The sequence below is a fragment of the Miniopterus schreibersii genome (genome assembly GCF_964146895.1).
Source record: "Miniopterus schreibersii genome assembly, chromosome: 19".
Taxonomy (NCBI): Eukaryota; Metazoa; Chordata; class Mammalia; order Chiroptera; family Miniopteridae; genus Miniopterus; species Miniopterus schreibersii.
Window position 1 is genome coordinate 17,014,931 of NC_138119.1, and position 24,522 is coordinate 17,039,452.

Below are 24,522 nucleotides of genomic sequence, written 5' to 3' on the forward strand. Positions count from 1 at the left end.
TGCTGAGCCACACCCAGCTGGGCTCCTTTTAGCCATTCTTAAGTGGTGTGGTTTGTTCTAAGACTGGAGAAATAGTTCAGAATCGAATGGCTGTTAACTATGTGGGAAAATTTCCTTCTTTTCTGCGTCTGTTGAATTCTCCCCAAATTAAAAAAAAAAATTTGTACTTTTAGAACTTTAGTACTTAGGCTTTAATCAGTAGGTTTGGATGAGCAAGGTCTTCAGCGTGTCTGCTTTGGGGAATATAAATTGTCATCAGAAAATGCTGAAAGCTGCAGTTATTCTTATTGCTCTTTACCGTGAAACATAAATAAACCAGTGTATTAACAGGAGTTCTGAGAGCTTCTTTCTGGCCACAACATTTGAACTCATAGAAATGTAGGTTTCTGTGTGTTTGATGCTAAGCATTCAGGGCATGTCAGTCCTTAATCCATGAACACCAAAATGAACATGTGCAGACACATGTAATTTAGATTGTAGTCATAGAGTTCTCTGCTAGAACCCATGCCTGTGTGAGTAGTTCTGAATCTATTTCATCCAACATTTATGTACACACACACACACACACACACACACACACACACTCTCTCTCTCTCTCTCTCTCTCTCTCTCTCTTTCTCTCTCTCTCTCTCTGACTGATGGTAGAGTGCTGGCATTTCATGTTGGCAGCCATCATTTAGCATACCTGTGTGGTTTCTGGAAAATTGGCACTCAACAGCAAGGAAGTGAACATTGAAGAGTTGCAGAACCTGCTGCTTGGAGAGGCAGAAACCCTGTGGCAGAAGGAAGCTGAAAGGGACCTGGCTGCAAGCATTCTTCTTACCTGTGACGGTATGAAACTCTCCTTGGATTATAGCATTCACTTGTGTATGGATGGAGAAATCTTTGTCATTTTTGAGACTTTAAAAAATTTAAATTTTTTATTATTCTCACCTGAGGACATGTTCATTGACTTTAGAGAGAGGAACATCGATGTAAGAGAGACACATTGATTGGTTTCTTCCCACATGCGCCCCAACCAGGGCTGGTGATCGAGCCTGCAACCGAGGTACATGCCCTTGGTCGGAGTCGAATCTGGGACCCTTCATTCCCAGGGCCGATGCTCTAACTACTGAGCCAAACTGGCTGGGGCTCAGTTATGCTTTATAAAGGGATTGATTGGTCATAGAGCTTTCATCCCACCTGCCTTTGGGTTTTACCCATGCCTTTACAGAAGATGTCCAACATCTTCCTCTCTCCTCAAAAAAGAATTACCCTTTAATTAATCTGAAGTCTTTTTCTTGCACCTACCAGTTGTCTGATTATTTGATTCCCAGAAGTTGTTTTTTCTGTGCTGAAGTGACAACTTTAGTCTTTAGTATTTGGTCCTCTCTTGTTGAGCACAAGCAATTGGCAAAGATAGCTCAGGAACAGGTGACAGACATTCTTATTGCTTAAATATGTACTGTGTAGCAGTGTTACTAATTAATTTGTTTTCTGTTGTTTTCAGAGTCCCAGGATGACACATGAAGAAGTTTGTTAAAAGCAAGATATCTTTTCAAGTAGGATAAGCTACATGGCTACCACTACCAGAAGTCATGTCATGCTCTTATTTCACCATAGCAGCACCAGTGGTGGCAGAGAAGCCAGTGAGGGTGATGTCTTCATTGGACCTGTGGCACAAGGATTAGGGGTTCTAAACCAACAGAAGAGTTAGGGAACATTTGACTCGCTACCCTGGATGTTCTTCTGCAGGACTCTGTTGGAGTGAATCTCAGTGATCTGTGGTGGAAGAGTTGGGATCCTGATGCCGGTGATCTTTGTACAAGAGAATGACCAGCTAGGCTTCTGCTGAAAAAGCGAAATATCAGAAAGCATAGAGAAAAAAAACAAGAAAGCACCTATTCTTGTTGCCCTTTTATGGGTATATTATACAAAACTGTTCTTAAAGATGTTTTAAAAGGCTTAGTTTACTCTTTAAGAATTTATTTTTACTAGTCAGTATAATCAGGTTCTTCAAAACATATTTTGATGTTTGTGTTGTTTGTATGTTTTAACATACAATTCATTACTAGCAATTCTCAGTGTTATATTTTAGAAGCACAGTTGTTATCATGTGGTATTAGGCATTCAGCGGTGTTTCATGAGAAATATTAAGGGTATAATTGGGAAGATTTTAATTCTTAATGCACTGGTTTTTCTTGGGATTGCTGATATGCCACTATATAAAAGAAAGCCTTATTCCTCACATAGGAAAATATTGATGTTATTTTAGCAAAATACCTTATGTTGGAAATTATTTCAGAAGTTATGCTCTTACTGTTTTCCTTAGATTTTTATAATTTTTTGAAAAGTTTTTATTTATTTATGATATGCCTCTTATATAGCCCCTTTTAGTGAGTAATATATTTGAGCAACATGTTTTTAAAATGTTAACACATATCTTTCCAGATATGTGTCTTTTATAGAATTTTTCCACATTTATTTTTTGTGTGAATATTTTCTTGACATATGGTGTTATTTATTTACTTATTATTTTTTTCCAATTACAGTTTAAATTTAATATTATATTAGTTTCAGATGCACAGTGTAGTGGTTAGACATTTATATAATTTACCAAGTGAATCCCCCAATAAGTCTACTACCCAGCTAGCACTGACATACGGTGTTTTTAAAAGAATTGATTCTCTTTCACCAATATTAGGGAAAGGGGTTTATTTTAGAAAAATTGGCTATGTTATTTATTTTAAGTAAATGTCTTTTTTTAAATCCTCACCTGAGGATGTGTTTTTAATTATATTTTTTAGAGAGAAGGGGAGAGGGAGGGAAGGAGGGAAAGAGAGAGAGAGAAAGAGAAAGAAACAGAAACATCAGTGTGAGAGAGAAACATCAGTCTGGTTGCCTCCTGTACATGCCCTGATTGGGGATCAAACCTGAAACCTAGGTATGTGCCCTGAGTGGAATCAAACTCACAACCTTTAGGCATACTGGACGGTGCTCCAACCAGTTGAGCCACCCGGCTAGGGCCAAAATAGCACTTTTTTGACTGTTAATATGTAATATATATTTGAGAATTTGGAAAATACTGAAATAAAAAAAATAAAAGTTACTCAGAATTTCACCAGAGTTAAGATTTTGGTGTTTCTCCTTTCCACGTATCTACATGTGCCCTCTCCATCTCTTCAGAAACAACCACAGAACACCACCACCACCACCACAACAACAATCCCAACATAGTTTTGTGTTTAATTAGTGCTTTCTATAGGTGCTGCCTTCTGGGGAAAAATTGTACTGTATTATGCCAATAAACCTTTGCCTTCTGCAAAGAAAAGGCCTGTTTTAGTACATTATTTTGTGTGGTGTGTGTGTGTGTGTGTGTGTGTGTGTGCGCTCAATAGTTGGCATATATAGAAATGTTTGCCATGGCATGTGTTTTTACCTTTCTTGTCATGATATTGGTTACTCAGTTTGTTCTAGTAACTATAGATATTGGTCATTGTTGTTTCTGAAGCTACTCTACCTTACTAATCTGTGGATACCATTCCAGCTTTTCACCCACTCTAGAATTCACTAACGATTATAACCTTTTGCTGGAAATAGCAACTTGTAAGACACAGTCAGGACTAAATGCAGTTTGATTGCTGTTAATGATGTTAATGTACTGTTGTGTCCTTCCTCCAAAAAGAAAGGTGTAGTCTGGCCCTCCTCAGAACCCCATCATTTTCTACCTACTCTGGCTCAGCCCCATATACTTTACCTTTTGAAAGAGGAATTCCTGAGCCTTGCCATCTACTTTAGAATTTGCCAAGTTCTTTGACTTTTTGATGTGGTAGGCTTGCTTATAGCTTTGACACAAAGAAAGTGAAATGGAAAATATGGGAAAGGAGAAAAAATACAGTTGGGGTTTGACTCTACAAATGTATCAAAAATTATATAAAACGGGAAATGGGTATTTAAAAATATGCTCAAGCACATTCAGCTTATGTGTGCTGGAATGTAAGCTCCATGTTCACTGCTGTATAGTGCTTAGTACACAGACCATGTTCAAAATATATTTGTGGAATGAATGAGTAAATTTATCATTGTTTTAATTGTATCAGATTTGAGGCCTACAGTTTTTATTGTTAGTCCTTTGCTTCTTTTCTTGTTTTTACTCAATATAAAATTAAAATCAGATAACACATTAAAATATTTAAAAAATTTTATGTGCGATGTGATACAAATATGATGCTACTGCTGAAGTTGAACTTTAGGCTGGCAAGCAACATTCTTATACAGTAAAAAATGTGTAAGTCAGTTAATTTAAGAAGTTATTAATTCGGCATTGGCAAGGAAGTTTAGGGCAATCATTGATTAATATGTGTAAGTATGGCTGTTGGAGATTTGAGGATCACTTGGTTTTGAATGTGATAGGCTGAATGTATGAATATATAAGAAAAAATAGAAAAATGGGGAAAGACCGCATACTTTAAGACATTCTGATGTTGATGAAAGTGTTCTTGTGTCAAGCAAATAACAAGATATTAAAGTCCTAGACACACAAATATAATTCAGTGAGCAATTTGAATCCACCCTATCTAAAGTGAAGGATTTATTAACATTCAGAGAAGTCTCTTTACGTGTTCCTCCCAGTGTGAGGTTTTGAAAATGTTTGTTAAACCCTTCTTGTTTCATGTTGTTTTCTCCATTCAACCCATGAGTGGCCCAAGAGATTTGGAAGGTCTTCTGTGTTTCAGGCTTACACAGGTGTGAGATGGTATGATGCTTCTTTTGGAACCGAGAAAAACAATGACTTCTGGAAGAGTGTGAGATTTAGAGTACCTCTCCACTTTAGGGGAAGAGTATATGATTTATATATCTATCTAAAGTAGTTACAGGGTGGCTTAATACTAGTAAAATAGATAAGACCATTTCACATTCATTCTGGAACCCTGCAATGCATTTATATCACAGCTGTGTTGGGTAACAACACTGGAAACTCTTTAAACTGTGTTATTGTGTTTGCTTATTGCTGAAACCAGTATTTGCTTCATTCTTTGCCTCAATGTCTAGTCCTCTGAAGTTGAGGGAAGTGAAAAGAGAAATTGATGACTTGGGCTAAAACCTTGTTTGTGTGCGTTGATTGCCAAGGTTTAGATGCCGGCATTATGCTAGTAATTATCTTTGGATTCGTTCATTGCAGTATGGTATATTCTGAGGTCTAGAAACTCTAAATAAATAGAGTTCTTTTGTGAACTTAAATATCTTTATTACTGTGTTTAAATGCCACATGGAAAGAAGTAGCTATAATATATATGTTTAGACTATGCATACACTATATTACAAACTATATATATGCTTAGATTGTATCTATCTGCTAAAGAAAGATGTGATTATGAAAAGTTATAGATTCAAGAATTAGGAGAGAAGGGTATCAAAATGCAGTTAAAGCCTTTGCCTAATGGTACTCCCATTTTTATTCTTTTAGGTAAGCAGAATTTTATATAGTTTCAGTACAGCATTCAAACGTTCTTCCAGACAAGTGTCTGATGTTAAAGACTCAGTTATTCCTACCCCCGACAGTGATGTGTTTACCTTCAGTGTCTCCTTGGAGGTAAAAGAAGATGATGGAAAAGGAAACTTTAGGTGAGGTTATTTGGAAAGAATAAAAATTGTTATTGTGCCTGAAATATGCTATTGGCTAATACAAAGATTCTAGAAACTATACAGTGTTCGTATAAAGCTTCAAAATGCTAAAGAAATATTTGGTGAATGAATATGTTTCACTTTTCTCATGCTTTTCAGATATTTTATGTAAGTGATTTTCTTAATATTTAAAAATACTGATATTTATTATAGAAAATTTAATAAAATAATACAGGTAGAGTAAAAACAGCTATAGTCTTGTCAACTAAGACAACACTTAATATTTTATTTATTTCCTTTATTTCTAGGGGGTATTTTTATATATTCATATATATACAAATTTTTCTTTTTAACTTTATGATATAAGAATTTTTCCATTAAAATGTTCTTAAAATTATTTTTAATGCTTACCAATAGTATATTGTGTGGCTTAACCATCATTTATTTAACCCATTCATTCTATTGTGTATTTAGAATGTTTTCTCCAGTTCAAAAATAGGTGGATAATAGGACAATTATACTCTAGTGATCGCCTATGTCCCTTAACTGTGCTTTCAATTCTAACAATAATTGTTAGGTAGGTGTTTTATCTATTTTTTACAGATACAGAAATTGAGTCTTAGGTCAAATAGTCGCTCAAGGTATTTTTCTTTTTTGGATAAGACAACCTATATTTTAGACATTTATTGTTTTAATGGTAAGTTTTAAGAATAGTCAGTCCAGCCTAGGTTAGACTGCCGCAATCTATATCTCTTTATCCATTTTTTATGTATATTTTCCTGGATATGTCACAGTCATCTCAAATTCTAGATGTTGAAAAGTAAGCTCTTCTTATTTTCTTTTGCCTTGGGTTTCACTATGGTAAAAGAACTCATGACTGCACTTCCAGCTAAACCAGACATGGGACCATCTTTAAAAATAAATTATTAGATCGTATTCCTAAATTTGTTAATTTAAAAACTAAAATTTGAAATATGTCATTTAAAAAATCTTGTTTTTAATCTCTGTTATGTTTTGTTGACTATAAAATTGTAGTTTGTTACTATGTGACAGGAGGAGAGTTTAGTACATTTTAAGAATAAGGGTGTTGTTGCTTCTATACTTTGCTGTCTCATTCTAGCATTGGAATAGATTATTTTATTTTATTGTATTGATAATTCTTTTTTTTTTTTTTTTGTATATTTCAGTCCTGTGCCTAAGGACAGAGATAAATTTTATTTCAAATTAAAACAAGGAATAGAGAAGAAGGTTGTGATTACAGTGCAGCAACTTTCTAACAAAGAATTAGCTATTGAAAGGTAAGCAGCTTGCTCCTAAATGCTTCCAAATCTTATATTGACCTTGGTGTTGTGTTTCTAGAGACATGCTATTAAATCTCAGCTGTATTAGTCATTGTGGCTTTTTACCATATTTAGTTTCTTTATTTAAAATGAGGATGAGGATCATAATGCTTTCGTGCTTAAGTAAGGGAGATGTAACTGGTTCATTGAAATCTCATTGATGGGGCAATAAACATGAAATGGCTTTATGTTTTCAGTAACAACTTCTTCAACTCTGTTTGGTCAAATTCCTTTTTCTTGCTGTTCCTTATTTACATATAAGACAGATACCTTAACTTCTCAGTCATTTTTAAAATTTTATTAATAAACAGTCCATGTAGTTACAGGGCTTTAAAAGATGGATACATATCTTTTAAATATATAAATGTGCACACACATACATACACACACATACACATATATGTGTGTGGGTGCATTTATATATTTATATTTGGCTATATAAAACAAAATAAAAAACTCTTCTAGGACAGAAGATACTATAAACAAAGTTAATAACAAATGATAGTTCTGGAAAAATATTCATAATATAGATGACAGATGAAGGGTTAACACCTATCATATATATAAATTTTGTAACAATTGGCAGAAGAAAAGGAGAAAAGCGAGCAACGGTATGAATAGGAAAGCTCTTTACATGGCCGGCAAACATATATATATATGTAAAGACGTCCCAGTTCACAAATAGACAGGGAAATGTAATTAAGGTAACAGTAAGATGCCCAATTGGTGGAAATAGGATGTAGAGCTGGTGGGGATATGGGCAAAAAGGGTAAAGTGTGTGTACATCTTTTTTTTTTTGTACATAGTTTTTGAAAAGCAATCTGGCAACATCTATGAAGGATAAAAAATACCTATAATGAGACACATGGGTCCCATTCTAGAGAGTGTATCCTGTTGGAAATAAAAGTATACCGCTAAGAACATTTTTGAAGGATATTTATTATAGCATTTTTATAGTGGCAAAAAACTGGAAATAAAAACAAATACCTATTCACTTGGCTTGGAGGAGTGGGAGATACTGATGGTGATTACAGAGAAAGAAAAAAGCCTCTTTATCAAGTCTGTTGTATACTACGACCACTTCTTCATTCATTCTCTAGACTGGGATGAAGGTGAGGGCCAGTTAAGGTTCTGGTTGATGGCATCACGGCAGCCTCTGTCCCAATGGCGTCTAGGAGAAGGTGTCTGGCCCCCAGTTATCTGTAGCTTTCTTTAGAGTGTCAGATATTTAGTGCCACTTTCTTCCCATCTTTGGATCCTACTGCTGGTCTCCAAATAACAGGAAAAGTTCTGTTCAGCATCTTGGTAGAGTGAAAACAAATAATAAAAACCCTATTTCATCAATTTTAAGAGGCACATGTTTTCATGTTTAACATCTCAGAAATTGTGGTGTGTTTAACAATTGATGGCATCTTATAATTATAGTTGTCATGGTTTTTCCCTTAGTGGTATAAAAAATAATTGTGAGCTTTAAAATTGATGGCTTCTTAAAATGGATGAAAAATAGCTGAAGATAAAGGTATTGTTGCTTTTGAATATTTTAGTCCTAAGCCACAGGGGCTGAGGTGGAGAGTGCTTCCAATTGAGATGATTTTGAGTCCCTGTAACTGCTCTGTTGAGTCCACATGTTCTAATCATTGGGCAGCAGGGGATGGAACATTAAGGACACAATGGACTATAGTGAAAGAACCACTTTATCTATTCTTTTATACATGTCATCATTTCAGTTCTGATTTTAACAAATGTGAGTAAACCATTTTGACCACTAAAAAAAAAAGAATGATGAGATTTAAGACTTTTTTTTTATTAGCAGTAGGTATAGCAATGTTTCAGTCTTTTTATTTAGAAGTAATTGCAAACTCACAGAAGAGAAAAAATAAAACTTGTGCAGAGAACACTTGTATGGTCTTTACTCAGAATCACCTATTGGTCATATTTAGCTCATTTGCTTTGCACCCACTTTCTCAATCTCTCAAATTCTTGATTCCTGTTTCTCTGTCCCTGTCTCTCAGTGTTTCTTTCCCCACCTACACACACACTCTCTCTCTCTTTCTCTCTCACACACACACACTTCTGAATAATTTTAGAGTAAGTTCCATACCTCATGGTGTTTTATCCTTATATACTTCCTTAGGAAATGGGTATCTCTTATGTAACCACATTATATGTATCAATTCAGTAAATTTAGCATTCATGCAGTACTTTTTATCTGACCTGCCATTTGTCTACAGTTTTGTTAGTTAATCCCATACCATCCTTTCCTCTTCCAGGTCAGGATTCACGGGACGGGTCAGGTGTTGCATTTAGTTGCTATACGTGTTTAGCTTTTTTAAATCTGGAAACATTTTCACAAGCCTTTCTCTGTTTGCATTCCTTTCCCTTCTTTTTACTACAACTATAACTCATTTTGGGGTAATCTAACGTTTCCTTGTGATTAGATGAATAGATTAAGGCTATTATTCCTGCACAGGTGGTGTTTCCTTCTCAGGGTCGCACATCTGGAGGTGCTTGATACCCGCCTGTCCCTCACTGGTGATGTTAGCTTTGATTACCGAGTCAGGATGTCTGATTTCTCCTTTTTCCCCATTCCCTTGCCACTAGTAAGCAGTCTGTGGGAGACCCATGAAAATATCCTGCTTCTCATCAAAATTTCCTCCTTTATTCACTTATGATTCTTGTCTGATCCATTTTTTACTATGATAAATGTCCCCCCACCCCCACAGTAGTTTATAATTCACTACAGTGCTTAATTATTTTGGTGCTCAGATGGTCCCAGAATGTGCCAGTGGGAGCTCTGCCCCCAGTGCTTGCTTTCTGGCATAACAGAAGGCAGCTTTTCATTTGTCAAGTCTGTAGTAACACAGGCCAAGAAGTATTAGGTGTTGAGTAATTTAACTTTTAGTAATTACTTAAAAATCTTGGAGTTTTTATGATTAAGTGGCTTATTATGCCTCTACTCTAGAGGCCTATACTCTGCTTGTATATAGGGTGCAGGCCTTCCTTTTTGCTATGAGAAGCTCCCATTTGATCTTAAATGTAGAAACCTTGATGACTAAAGATGAAATCATTGAATGATCAATAATAACATTTTCTTGGTTAACTTAAACATTTACACACACATTTAGACTATATTACACAAAATAATTAACTTAAGAATGTTGGTTTTAGTCCACTCTCATATTCCTGAGGCAACTGTGTTCAGAATCTCTTCAATAATCTTGGATATCAGTGTCTTCATTATCACTTCATCTACTTTTTGAATAATTTTAAGGCATATTTCAGAGCACATTATCTGAGCTTCTGCCTAAGTTGAGGTAAAATACTTTTTGAATCAGAATATATTGCTATCATTAGAAATTTTACCTAAGCCCAAGCACCCACTTGCATAACATCAGGGTAGTTAAAAATCATCCCATATATAGCCACGTACTATATTGCTTTTATTTTAATATAATTAATCTTGATGATAATATCTAACAACTGTGGGTTCATCTATCCTGCAATAATTACTAAATTCATGTTAAGTTTCTTTGCTTCCTCTGTAAACATCTAGAATTGACTGAGATTGCTTAAGGCTATTGGTCTTCCTTAAATAATACTTTGCTCAACCTAACAGGCAGAATTTCCTGTGATGTGGGATATTTTGCAAATACTTGCCTTCTGTTGGTTATATGTGGTATTTAATGTGTTTAAATCACAAAATGTTAAGTGGTAGAATTTAAGGTAATCCAGTAGGTGGCAATCTTGTCAAGAGAATTCTTAACACCACTGAATCATAAATATTGATGCTGACAGTTACTTGTAGCATAAAGTCATTGATATGAAAGAAAATCCTTCAGATTTCATAATTTTTGTCTTATCCTTTAAAATAAAAAATAATTTATTGTTTTTAAAAACAACTTTTCTTATGTAACATTTCCCATAGATACAAAAGTAGAATGAATGACATATTGAACCCCAGTGTACCCCCATCACCCTCTCCAAATGTGAATTTTCAATATATATATTTTTTTAAATATTAATTTTTATTATGATTGAAGCCGTTTGTCTGCATTCAAGGGTTCAAGCTTTCCTCATAGGTAGATATTTGACAAACTATAGTGTGAGAATCTGCCTTGATCCCTTTGAAGGCAAATACTGTATATAATTTATCCCACAATCTTTTACATCTAGCACAGTGCTAGGAACTCAGCTTTGTAGTTAGCTACTTAATCCTCACTTAGCACTTTTTCTGTGCTGAGCACTATTCTAGGTGCTATCTATGAGGTATAGGTACTGTTACCTTTATTGTACAGTTGAGGAAACAGAGGCACAGAGAGGTTAAATAACTTGCCCAAGGCCATACAATTAAATAGAGTACATCTGATACCAGAATATAGGTTCTTTCTCTCTACTGTCTTTTTTTTTTTTTTAAGGAAGATATAATTCTTTTTAAAAAAATGTTTTTACTGATTTTAGAGAGAGAGGAAGTGAGAAGGAGAGAGAGAAAGAAACATCCACGTGAAAGAGAAACATCAGTCAGTTGCCTCCCGTACGTGCCCCAGCTGGGGATGGAACTTGCAACCTGGGTATGTGCTCTGACCTGGAATTGAACCTGCAACCCTTCTGTGCACAGGACGATGCTCAACCAACTGAGTCACACTGGTCAGGGCGTAGAAGTAATTTTTTTATTGTGTTATGTATATTCACATATAACACTGTAAATTCAGGGTATACAACATATTGATTAATATATTTATTTATTGTAATATGATTGCCACTGTAGTGATAGTTAGCACCTCTGTTACATCACATAATTATCATTTTTTGTGTGTGGTTGGAATAATTAAGATACAGTCTCTTAGTAAGTTTGAGTATGCTACAGTATTGTCTACATTCACTATCCTGTGCATTAGACCTCTATTACTTATTTACTACTAGTTATGAATTTGTGCCCTTAAACATCTCTTCTATTCCCCCACTGTCACTTAGCATAGTGTCTTTAAGGTTCATTTATGTTGTTGTAAGTGGCAGGATTTTCTTATTTATCATGGCTGAATAATATTCCATTTGTGTGTGTTGTTTGTGTGACATCTCCTTTATCCATTCATTGGTGGGTGCTTCAGCTGTTTTTATATCTTGTCTATTGTGAATAATGCTGCAATAAACATGGGAGTGCATATATCTCATAACTCTTTGATATCCTCTTTTCATTTCCTTTTGGTATATACCCAGAAGTGGTATTGCTGGACTATATAGTAGAGCTAATTTTAATTTTTTTTCAGGAACCTTCATCTTTTCCATAATGGTGAACCAATTTAGATTCTTAATTTACATTAAGAAAATAATTTCTTATTTATTGGTTTAGGAAATTGTGATTTCTAACCTGGCTGCTAAGTAATTAGAAGAGATGGAGTATTTTAATTATATCCTATACTGATAATCAATTTATTGTCTCTTGGTTCCAAATCTACCCTCTTACTCTGTCTGCATTAGTGAAGCTTTGCCCCTTTCTTCTTTGCAAGCAAGCACAATATTAAATTGTGCCAGTAGAGAGTGCTGGAGAGACACTGCAGGAGGAAGGGACTTCTCTTCCTGGTTCTGGTGTGATTGTTTCTGCAAGATTCTGGGACATTCAGTGGTGCTGTGCTCCAGCTGGGCACCCAGTGCACCCTCTCCCTCTTTGAGCTCACAGTCTTGGAACTGACTCAGTGAGACCTTCCTTGTAGCCTTCCAGACACAAACAATGTGGGCTCCAGGGCTCGCACCACTCTGCCAGTGAGCTGGCTCTAGGAGCGCTGATTTCCATTGTTCGCCTGCCTGCCCACCTTAGCTGCCTGCACCTGGAGGGCTATTTCTTGCTTGTCTGTGGCACAGCTTTGCCTGGGCAGTCCAGTAAACTTCTTTGACTTCCACTTGGTTGCAGTCATAACCTCTCCAGTGAGATCTGAATACCAGCTTTAGGGAGAGGACCCTCCTTCGAGTGTGCTGTTCCTTGGGGCTTTCCCTTAGCCTTACGGTATTCTTTAGAATTTTTTTTCTAGTTACTCTATTACATTTAAGAATTCTTTATAGTACATTTACCCTGTTCAAATTATTATATGTTTTCTCTCCTAATTGGGCCTAGACTGACAGTATCTAATTAAATTAGCATCTAATTGCCCTGGCCAGTGTTGCTTAGTGGATGGAGTGTCGGCCCGAGCACTGAAGGGTCGCAGGTTCGATTCCCAGTTTGGGGCATGTACTTGGGTTGTAGGTTCAATCCCCGACCCCGGTATATCTCACATTGATTTTTTTTTTCTCTCTTTCTCTTCTCCCTCCCTTCCACTCTCTCTCAAAATGGACTGAAAAAACATCCTCAGGTGAGCATTAACAACAAACAAACAAACAGAAAACAGTCATGGGCATAAATACAACTATATACTGAGTGTTTGTAGCAAATCATCAACTGGAGTGGCCTTAGGACTCCAACACAAGAGCATTTTGTTATGACTAGTTTTTCATGCAGGAGTCACATTTAAAATCACTATTTCTGTGTGTGTGTGTGTGTACCTTTTATTGGTTTGCTTAATGGAAGGTCTTCATGAAAACATAGGACAGCTTTTTTGGACCTTGTCTTCAGAGGAGCAGTAGCATTTGTGAGATGAGGTTATGAGCATGTAAAATAAATATATATTTGGGTCTATACCTTTGCAAACTCATTAAGTGAGAGTGTGTTTGGACATCCAGAAGTAATCTTTTCTTGATTCACTTAAAGTAAAACCTCCTCCACACTCATGTATTCCATTTCCCTTCCTAGCCCCCATCAATAATAGTAAGAGGGTACCCAGACCCCCACATTCCTCTGGTAATACTGCCCCTCCCTTTACTTGTATACTGAAGCTGTCCAAAACTGGAGTGAAGCAGGGTACTCCAGATCTCTGCATGCTCTTGCTAAGGTCCTTTTTCCCAGCTTCACTGAAATAATCTATTTCTATTTTGCCTGTTTTCTTAGGCCTTATAAGAAGCCCGTGACTCCTGGGTTTTCCATTAATACTCAGATTCTAATCCCCACATGGCTCTGTATATCCCCCCCCATTTGACACCCATCTTCCGCCTTGGCCCAATTTTCTAAACCATTCCATTCTACACTCCAGAACTCATAGCTCATCATCAGCACAATTCCTTTTCTCCACCGTGCTTCTGAATGTCACTTTTACTTTATAGGACCTGGCTTTCGCCTGAGTCCACTGCTGCCCTTAAACAGCACTTTCAGATGATGGCTGTTTCCCACTGCCTGTACCTCTGGCCTGGAGGTGTGTAAGCATCTTTCTTGCGTGCCTTTGCTTCTTAAAAATTCCCAGCTTCAAAATCCATGCTCTTGGGCTTTCCTGTCTTCTCACCTCTCTCGTTGCAGTTATCTACAAATCCTTGGGATTCCCTGAAGATTTAGCTCCTGGCTTACTGCCACTCTCTAGTTGTTAGGCTTATCTTAATTTTGGGCAGTTTTAACATCTGTGTAGATGATTTTTCTAATAGTCTAGCTTCTTAGTTTCTTGATCTCTGCTTGTCCCAAGATCTTGCCCTCTTCCCTACCTCAGCCGCCTACTTCTGTGGTCATGCTCTAGAATTTGTCATTACCAGTATTTAAAGGTCACAGAAAAGTCATATTTTCCCCCATGGATTATAAGATCACTTTTGCAGAGTTCCAGTTTGTAAGGTTATCGTGTTCCACACTACTGTGCATAGTGAGGAAGCCTGTATGTCTTTCTCTCCTTGATTCCTTCAGTAAGGCAAAAACAACCCCAACAATTTTATGTAGGAGACTTTTCTAACTATGTTTTGCTTTAAATTCTTTAGATTGAAACTAACTGGGATTCCAATTTTTATGAAATTATTTGGAGTTTTTATACATTGTTCTAAAAAACTATGATTGAGTTATAGCTTTTCTTGTTTGTAGTTCTGTTTGCCTCTTCTGTCATTTTTAATAATAAAAGTTTGGTCTAGTAAGATGCCTGCCTCCTTTTCTGTTTCTTTCCTCTCTTATTTTTTAATCCATAGTGTTCATGGAGGTATATAGAACCCTAATGATTTGGGGGATAAAAAGCAAAATTAAAAAAAAAAATTAGTTTCCTATTGTAGTACATTAACATATCTTTATTTTTCTCACTTATTTTTCCACTGTTAAGTTTAAAGCTGTGCTACTGAGTTTTTGGTTTTGGTATGGGTGCTAACTTGGTGTTAAAAGCTCTTTAAAACTCTGTTTTGAGTAAAAACTCGCTAGGTATTATGGAAGGCTGAACTTTCTCTTTGTATTAACAGTGATAATTGTAATAATAATTTATAATTGGCACGGCTCTGTAGTTTGCAGTGTGCATCCACCATGAGTTTTTTCATTTCAACTTTACATTAACATAGTGAACAGGTAATAATGGTATCAGAAATGTGGTGAGACTTTGAAGTGTGTGACTTGCCCAGGATCACAGAGAATTTATAATCTGTTCTACCGATAGGCGAGGGGGGCCGCCAGAGTATAATGTGTAAAAGACCATGCGGTTTTGGAGTTACAGACAGGGGCTTGAATACTAGTGTTATGACTTAATAGGTGTGTGGTTTGGGCAAATCAGTTCTACTTTTTGAAAACCAGCTTTATTATTAGGTTATTAGAAGGTTGTTTTGAAATATAAATGTAACAATATAGTAATGTCTGACTTACAGTTAAGACATTCAATGAACAGTAGCTGGCATAATTAATCTGATTATATCATCTTATTCTCAGAAGTGTTGATTTCGAATTTTGGTCAGGTCAGCTACTTACTATACTGTAAATAATGTTGGGTCTCCACTTGCTTGTTAACATTCTACACTTAGCAGCTATCAGAGAACTCACCATATCAGGCTGGAATTGCCTGTTTACTTATTTTCGTCCCCTACTAGCCTGTGAGCTCCTTGAGAAAATAGGTGTGATAGCAACTTGCTTTCTACATTATTTATAGAGTTAATAAGTGAAGGTTGAATGCTTTGAACTCCCCAGTGAAACACTTAATATTTGCCTTAGGTGTTTGTAGTAATAATAATATCTATCTAATTACTGACACATTATTCCTAATAGACTCTGCTCTCCCCATAGGAAACTCATGTGCTTTAATGAAGTATAATTTTGGAAATGACTAATACAGCTTGATAGAAAAAAATTTGTGCAGATTTAGTGCTGGAAGAACTCTTAGAGTGTATCTATTACACTTCTCCCACTTTCTAAAAGACGAAGCAGAGGCCCAAGGGGGTTGGGTCTTTCTGTAAGGTCACACTGCTAGTTGGTGGCACGATTTTTTTCTTATAACCAAGAAAAAGAACAGTGTATCAAAGATCATCAAAATAAGGTAATATGTGTTGCTATCTAAGGAATACCTAAACTTCCAAGACTCCTTTTACAATAGAGCTTAACATAGGAATATCATATTAAAGAAATATAAAATTGTACCATTTACCTGCAAGTGCTAGACAGACAAAATAATATGATTTCAAATTTTTGAAAAGAGCAAAAGAAAGGTATGGAGGATGCTTACTAAACTGTTAGCATTGGTTTCTAAGGGGGCTGAGAGAGAGAAGGGAGAATTAATTTTTTCCTGTATATTTTGGAATTCATTAACTTTTTACAATGAGTATATAATAGTTTTATAACTTAAAAACCCTATAATATAGGGAATTGTTCTTTACAAAATCCATGATTGATGAAAGCTGAAGCAAAATATGCAGTAGTTTCTTCTTATCCTCAGTTTTCCTTTCTGTGGTTTCAGTTACCTGTGGTCAACAGTGCTCTGGAAATATCAAATGGAAAATTCTAGAAATAAACATTTTATAAGTTTTAAATTATGTGCTGTTTTGAGTAACATGACAAAATCAGGCCATATACTTTCCCTGCCTGTTAGTCACTTAGGTGCCATCTTGGTTTTCGGATCTTCTGTTGAGATATTGCAGTGCTTGTGTTCAAGTCATCCATTATTGTTTTACTTAATAATGGCTCCAAAGCACAAGAGTAATGATATTGACAATTCGGATATGCCAGAGAGAAGCCTTAAGGTGCGTCCTTTAAGTGAAAAGGTATGCACGTACAGGATAAACAATATATATAGGGTTTGGTACTATCCGTGGTTTCAGGTATACACTGGGCATCCTAGAATGAATCCTCAGTGGATAAGGGGGGACTGCTATGTATGGAATTTGAGACAAACCTTCTGTCTTTGTTGACCTGACTTTTTAGTTGGGGGACCAAATGTCATATTGAAAAGAATTAACTTTTATTTTTGCTTATCAAAAATTTAAGGCAATAGTAGGGGAAGTAGGGCAGTGCATTGCATAATTAATTAACATTTAATTTATACAGACAGTGTTTATTATAGTAGTTCATAGGAGAGAGATCAAATAATGATCATATTACAATTATGACTATTAGAGTATAATTTTCTCTATATAAGATTATATTTTGTTCAGTGATGCAATAACATGCTTGGAAAGTTATCCTCAGAGCTTTTTGACTTTATCTTCCTTATGTACTTGATTGTTTTCGGATGCCAAAGGGAGCCCTGAGCAAAATATCCTAAAGTACTCACAGGAAATGTATATTGTTTTTCTACTTATTGAGCTGATATTTGGATGGATCAATCACTTACCTTGTTCATGGGGGAAAAAATGGCCAGTGCTACTAGAAAAGTAAACCTTTGGGAAACAGCAAGGATCATATTAAACATTGATTGGTTAGCTGCCACTATTTTAAAATTTGAAAAACCTCATATTTAATTGATTTACATTCTCTACTCCTGTATAAAGTGCTCCATAGCATATTTTTAAATTTTGGAAAGCTGCAATAAAAACACTCTAGTAAGTGTGTGTATGCATTGTTGGCAGAAGGACACTGTGGACAGATCACATTCCCTCTCGAGTAACAAGACCTGTGGAATAGCCACATGAATTTGAGTATATCGTTTAACCTCTCTGGACTTTACCTTTATTCCCTATAAAGCAGAATTAACAATAATATCCTTACAAATAAAAAATAATAGATTTAGCTGAGTTTTGGAGCTTATGAAAAACCTTTACAAATAAAGGGGTAGTGTCTGTGGGATTTCCAACACTTCTCTAGAGACAGGAATCATGGAATAAAGTAAATGATTAATAGTATATAGATATTATGGATAATATTTTCACTAATATAATAGTACTTTTAGTAATGTGCTTCATATAACTTTTTTTCCCCCCTTCAAACTGAGCACATAGTTTTAATAAACTACTCAGTGAACATGACTGGTGAGGGCCAGGGTAATTGTTTCTGTTAATGTAACTTGATGCGAAGGGAGAGCACAGTGTCTTATTTTTTTAAATCTCCTTTTTAATTTAACTGGATTAGATGATCTTGACCTATATATTTGGTATAATTTTAAGGTAAATAAAATCTCATTTCTACCTAGAAACAAATTCATATCTCACGACTATATTCTGTTTCAATCAACAGTTTTGTGGCCATTTTTAAAAAATCACAGTTTCTGATCATTGGTAATCTTTTGCATGCAAAAGTAAAATCTGGGAATTTAGATAACTTATTTCTGTGTGATTTTTATTATGTATCTTAATGAATTCTTATTTGTGCTGTTTCTTTTAAAAAAAGAAAGCTATAAGTACAGAGCTCAGATTGTATAGTTATTATAAAAAGACTTTTTGCTCACTGGGCTTCTATATATTCTTGATACCTTATTTCTCCTTTTCCCCCCCAAATTTTCAGATGTTTTGGAATGTTATTAAGCCCAGGTCGAAACGTGAAGAACAGTGACATGCATTTACTGGATATGGTAATGATAACCTTAAACATCTTAACCAAGTATAGATGATAGTTATTTTATATTTTTAAAGTATTTTCTGTTTTAAAATTATGTCATATTGGGAAAATTGTTTCTAACATTCAGCTTTATGATAGTAATAATGAAATTTGAAAACCTACACTTAAAATTACCTATGAGGGAGAGATTGGGGAAAATTTCCACCAAAACATCATATGCAAGTTGAAAGCAAAAGGACAGTGTTATGACAATTCATTTGTTTGGCTTCTTAGGAGGATGTCTTTTCCTTGAGTTAAAAATAGCAAGTACATGATTATAACAGGCATATCCAGAGCGAATATGGTACCTTTTATTTATTTTAATGCACTGTTATTAATTTGAGTTCTATGATGGATGCTTTTATTTTCTTAAAAGCATTTCCCTTTCTGAATTTCTCCTCCTTAATTATCTGTCCTTAGCAAAGTATATTTACTATGGGAGTGGTATTTATTTCAGGAATGCCCTTAAAGGTCAATATATATTTAAGAGTTGGTATTTGATGCAAAAATAGCAAGCTATCTTAACTTTTAAACAGAAATACCTTCCAATATTGCAGTTAATGAAAACATTTACTTTGCGATTTTAAAATGTTATAGGAAATGATCATCATAGAGTAAACATAAAACTTGCTTACTTCACTGCAGTTTTTATATTTAGTGATAACAAGTACTATATGTGTTTTCCCTTTCAGCTGTGTTTTGCAAATGTCAGATAAATGTTACCAATTATGTCAACTTTTTCTTTATTTCATGGTGACATCCCATTGACTTTCTAGTGGTACTGGAATGGTTTAGTCAGCCTTTTTGAGCTCCTAATTGTGTGCCAAGCATTGTGTGAAGTGCTGGGGTTGCAGATAAGGTAGAACACAGCTCTTAACATTTGTAGGTTGGAAACCTAGTCCTGTGATAGAAACAAGCCTTATAAGTCTGTAAAACTAGAGCAATGGGTTAAGTGCTCTCATTGAGTTGGTCCAATGAGCCACGGAAATATAGACGAAGAACCGTATGGATAGGTCAGGTGAAGACAACCAGTTACAGTGAACGTGCAAACATGTTAGCTATTGATCCCTCTCTCCTCCATCCCTCTTTACAGCACAGCAGTAATGCAAGTGTTTTTACTAAGGCAATCCAGGGCATTTCGAGCCCTGGAAACTCCATGAGGAGGTAGTTCAGGGCCATTAAACACTTAGAAGCTTCTAGGTCTTAACTAGTCACGGTCTTTCAGAGTTTAAGAGATTAAGATGAATCACTGGCAGAGATTTTCCCATAAATTTAAGTTCAGATTGTAGAATTACAGGCCTGGCATGAACTGCTGAGGCGCCTTGTGTGTTTCCTTGCTGTGCAGCCTCCACCTTTAAGAGTCCATGTTGAAATCAAACTGCTTGTCAGCATTGAAGCCCCTGGAGAGAGAAGTGGGCTGACCTATACAACTAATAGTTGGTCAGGTGGGAGGGTTAGCATTTGCAGTTATCAACAATTGTGACTGGTTATTACCCAGTGCTACTAATCTTCATACCGTCTTAATACATGGTTATTGAGCTTTGACTGGACTACACCTAATAAAAACGAACTCGTTACTTTATAATGAAGACTATGGTACAGTGCTGGTTATTACAAAGTTATTTCTTTGTAATCACCTTGTATCATATTCCTTGTAACTTGGCCTAATTTGTGGTATTTCTGCCCCCTAGAGCAAGACGTTATACTTCTGTGTCTTTGATGACATGTCCAAATATTTGAATACTTTTGAAAACAGATTTTACCTTCTTACACTTTATTCTGACAAACTTTGAAAGTCTTGCCTTTCTTTCCTTCTCTCCACCCACTCTCTCCTCCCCTTTTCCCTCCTTGCCTTTCTCCCTCCCAGTCCCTCCTCTGCCTCTCTCTTCACTTCTCCCTCCCTCCCTGCCTCCCAATATTTGCTTTTGTTTTTTGACTGCGTGATTAATTATTTTAAAAGATTTTAAAAATTGTTTTCTCTGTTTCTCTCCTAACATTTAGGAATTTCCTCATACTCTGCTCTTCTATATCTATTTTCCCTACCATATAGTTTGTTATCATCACATATCTAACTTGATTTTATTTATTTTTAAATTTTTATTGAATTTATTGGGGTGATGTTGATTAATACAATTATATAGGTTTCAGGGGTACAGTTCTATAATACATCATTTATATGTTGTACTGTGTGTTCACCACCCAAGTCAAGTCTCCTTCTATCATCTAACTTCATTTTATTTTATTTTTTAATTTCATTTTATTTTTTATTTATTTTAAAAATATATCACTATTGATTTCAGAGAGAGGAAGGAAGGGGGAAGAGGGAGAGAGAAACAGCAGTGATGAGGGAGTCATTGATTGGCTGCCTCCTGCACCCCCCCCCCCCCCCCCCCCCCCCCCGCTGGGGATTGAGCCTGCAACTCTGGCATGTGCCCTGACTGGGAATCGAACCTCGATCTCCTGGATCATAGGTCGATGCTCAACCGCTGAACCATGCCGGCCAGGCTAACTTCATTTTATATGTGACCTGTCATCACCTGACTTGTTATCAAACCTTTTCAGCCCTACTTTTATCTGCCCACTTCCTTTGTATTTGTCAATTGAAATAAATAATTTTATTGGTCTAGCTCTTCTCTTTGGACTCAAGCATAGTGCAGTTCTTGTCCACAGATGCATTGTTTTTTTTTGGGGGGGGGGTGTTAGATGTCCATTCTTGTTCAGAATGAGGGTCTAATTAGAGGGGAGAGAGAGAGAATAAGGGAGAGAGAAGGGAGGGAGAGGGAGAGAAAGAGAATATGAATGTATGAGTGTTGGAGGTACTGAATTTCCTTTACATGACCTTGAGTGTATTTCATTGAATGCGGTCTTTGCACTCAAGCTATGCAATCTGATTAGTGAAATATCACCAATGTACCAGAAAAATATACATAGTAGTTACCAAATGACTGAAACAATTTTATAGGGATTCAGAAAAGCATATGTAATTTTGAAAAAAAGTTTTTGTTTAGTCTGACCCTTGGAGCTCTATTTATAATAGGAAATTGGTACAGAAAATTGAAAGTACTGTATGTAGATACTATTCCTTTTTGCATATGCACATGTTTGTATTCTGTGTGCCATTTTCCCATGGTACAACCTTTAACCTACCCACCCCCAGCACACACACACATACACACGCACACAACTATATGTGGTCTTACTCTCAGTATAGTGAGTTGCTGGCTTCTGTAGTGTGAGTCAGGAGGTGGCTAGGTAAAAGTCTTACAGAGTAGAGGAAATGAAAAGGAGGGGGAGAGGAGAGAGGGAAGGAGTGAGTGAGTGTAGAGGTGGAGGAACATAGTCAATAAGCTTCCATGTTGCTTACAAACCAGTATTAGTCTCCTAATATTGATTTATGATTGTAAGAAAGTGTATAAATATCTGACATACATAGTAGGAAAGTATTCACTTTGAAGGTATTGATCGTGACAAAGTAAATTAACATTTTAAGAGTATATTAAAATTAGATCATCAGAGAAAAGTACTATCTTTTCCTGTGATTAACTATCAATTCAGTTTAACTCTCTTCAGTGAGATCTATACTATAGTTTTCATAGCAACTACATACATCCTTGTATGCGTAAGTAGATGAGATTTTGACACCAGCCTAAGATCAAGTTAAGTATAACTTCATAGCAATATTACATTTTTGTGATTTAGCAGGGAAGAGTATACCTCTTTTATTCAAGAGGTCCGTGTCTCTAAATAGAAACTCTGTTTGAAGAAAGCTGTAGGAGAATTTAATATTTAAAGAAATGTTTTTGTAGGGTGAAAAAAATTACAGAGAAAATAAACCCCCCTTTTGATTGTAAATCCAAATTTTAGTAAATTTGATTGTTTAAAGTAAGATACATTTATTAATTGAAGTGGTGATTTTCTTGATGTATATAATCCTGTTTGAACTTTCACAGGAATCCATGGGAAAGAGCTATGATGGGAGGGCTTATGTTATTACCGGCATGTGGAACCCCAATGCACCCATATTTCTAGCACTTAATGAAGAAACTCCAAAAGGTAAATTTTCTTAAAAGAGTCCTTATTATTTGCTTAAAATTTTACATTATGGACAACATTGTTTTGCCATTTTTTTTTTTTTTTTTTTTTTAAGAAAAATCTGGTACTCATTTAAAATGGAGTTATTTTTTTCATTAATAGATTTTTTTTATGCACAATAAACACATCTGATACAGTTTTCTTACTATTCATTTTGCATTTCTACATCCAACACTATTTCTTTAGCATAAGAAGAATGGTCCATTGCAGGGAAAATAATATTCTAAGTTAATGTGTATAATGCATTAAAACATGCTAAATCTTTTTCTTTTTTTAAAAAAAATATGTTTTTATTGATTTCAGAGAGAGGGAGGGAGAGGGAGAAATAGAAACATCAGTGATGAAGGAGAATCAGTTGGCTGCCTCCTGCTCGTCCTCTACTGGGGGATCGAGCCCCCAATCCAGGCATGTGTCCTGATGGTAATTAAACTGTGACCTCCAGGTCCATGGGTCAACGCTCAACCACTGAGCCGTGCTGGCTGCATTGTGTTTTGTGTTTTATTATTATAGAGTTGTTTTATTTGGGGGAAATGATGGAAGAATATGAAAGAAATGATGAAACCAAATTCTGAAATTGTTTATATCTTTGATAAGTATTTTAACTTCAAAAATTATAGCTTATGCCCTAGCCAGCTTCACTCAGTGGTTAGAGCATCGGCCCAAGGACTGAAGGGTCTCGGGTTAGATTTCGGTCAAGGGCATGTACCTCAGTTGCAGGCTCAATCCCTGGCCCTGGTTGGGGCGAGTGTGTGCGGCAGCCAATCAGTGTGTCTCAAACCGATGTTTCTCTCCCCCCTCCCCTCCCCTCCCCTCCCCTCCCCTCCCCTCCCCTCCCCTCCCCTCCCCTCCCCTCCCCTCCCCTCCCCTCCCCTCCCCTCCCCTCCCCTCCCCTCCCCTCCCCCTCTCTCCCCCTCTCCTCTCTCCCCCTTTCTTCTCTCCCTCTCTCCCTCTTCCTCTCCCCCTTCCCCCTCCCCCCTTCCCTGAAAAGCAATGGAAAAAATATCCTTGGGTGAGGATTAAAAAAAAAAATTATAGTTTACTTATTTTTTTTCATTTATTACATTTTTTGTTCCAGTCTTTTGACCTTTGGGAGCTTAGATCCTAGTAGTGTGTAGCAAGGATTTCATTTGTGACAAACCCTTTCTTCCTTGTTTACATTTTTGTTTTGTTTAACATGGCTAGTGTTGAACAGAATTTATAAATGGCATATAGTCACAGTGGTCATTTTCCCACTGGTTATTTTTATTCCTACTTTCCCCAGATATGTTAATTGCCTGTTTTTTTTTGCCACTCCACCGTTTGCTTTCAAACTAACATTAATTAGCTTATGACTTATAATCTTACACTAAATTCTTTACTATCATTCAACCATTCAGCCAATAATTTATATTGAGAAAATGATGGATCTGTTTTTTGTTTTTTTTTACTCTTATTCTTACATTATTTAGTTTATACCCACAGTAGACTTTTGGTTCAAGACAGGAGCATTAATGAATACTGATATGGAAGTATAATATATTAATGAAGAACATTAAAATGATAATTACTCTCAAATTTTCTTGAGTCTTTTCTAGTCCCATAAATTGCATGCATTTGATCACACATCAAGCTATTTCATACTGAGGGCTAAAAAGAGGGAAAAAATAATGATTATATAAA

At 35.9% G+C, this 24,522-nt stretch overlaps 1 protein-coding gene across 2 annotated transcripts in view; it reads left to right on the forward strand.

Moving 5' to 3' along the window:
* RABGAP1L (RAB GTPase activating protein 1 like) overlaps positions 1–24,522 on the forward strand; it is a gene marked incomplete at its 5' end in the record, with an annotated part of 365,222 nt that overhangs the window by 46,526 nt on the left and 294,174 nt on the right. For both annotated transcript variants that reach the window (XM_081121358.1, XM_081121362.1), the window contains 4 exons: positions 5,447–5,604; positions 6,792–6,902; positions 18,679–18,745; positions 22,722–22,824. In XM_081121358.1, the coding sequence (XP_080977484.1) occupies positions 5,447–5,604; positions 6,792–6,902; positions 18,679–18,745; positions 22,722–22,824 (439 nt within the window). The remainder of the gene's footprint in view (positions 1–5,446; positions 5,605–6,791; positions 6,903–18,678; positions 18,746–22,721; positions 22,825–24,522) is intronic.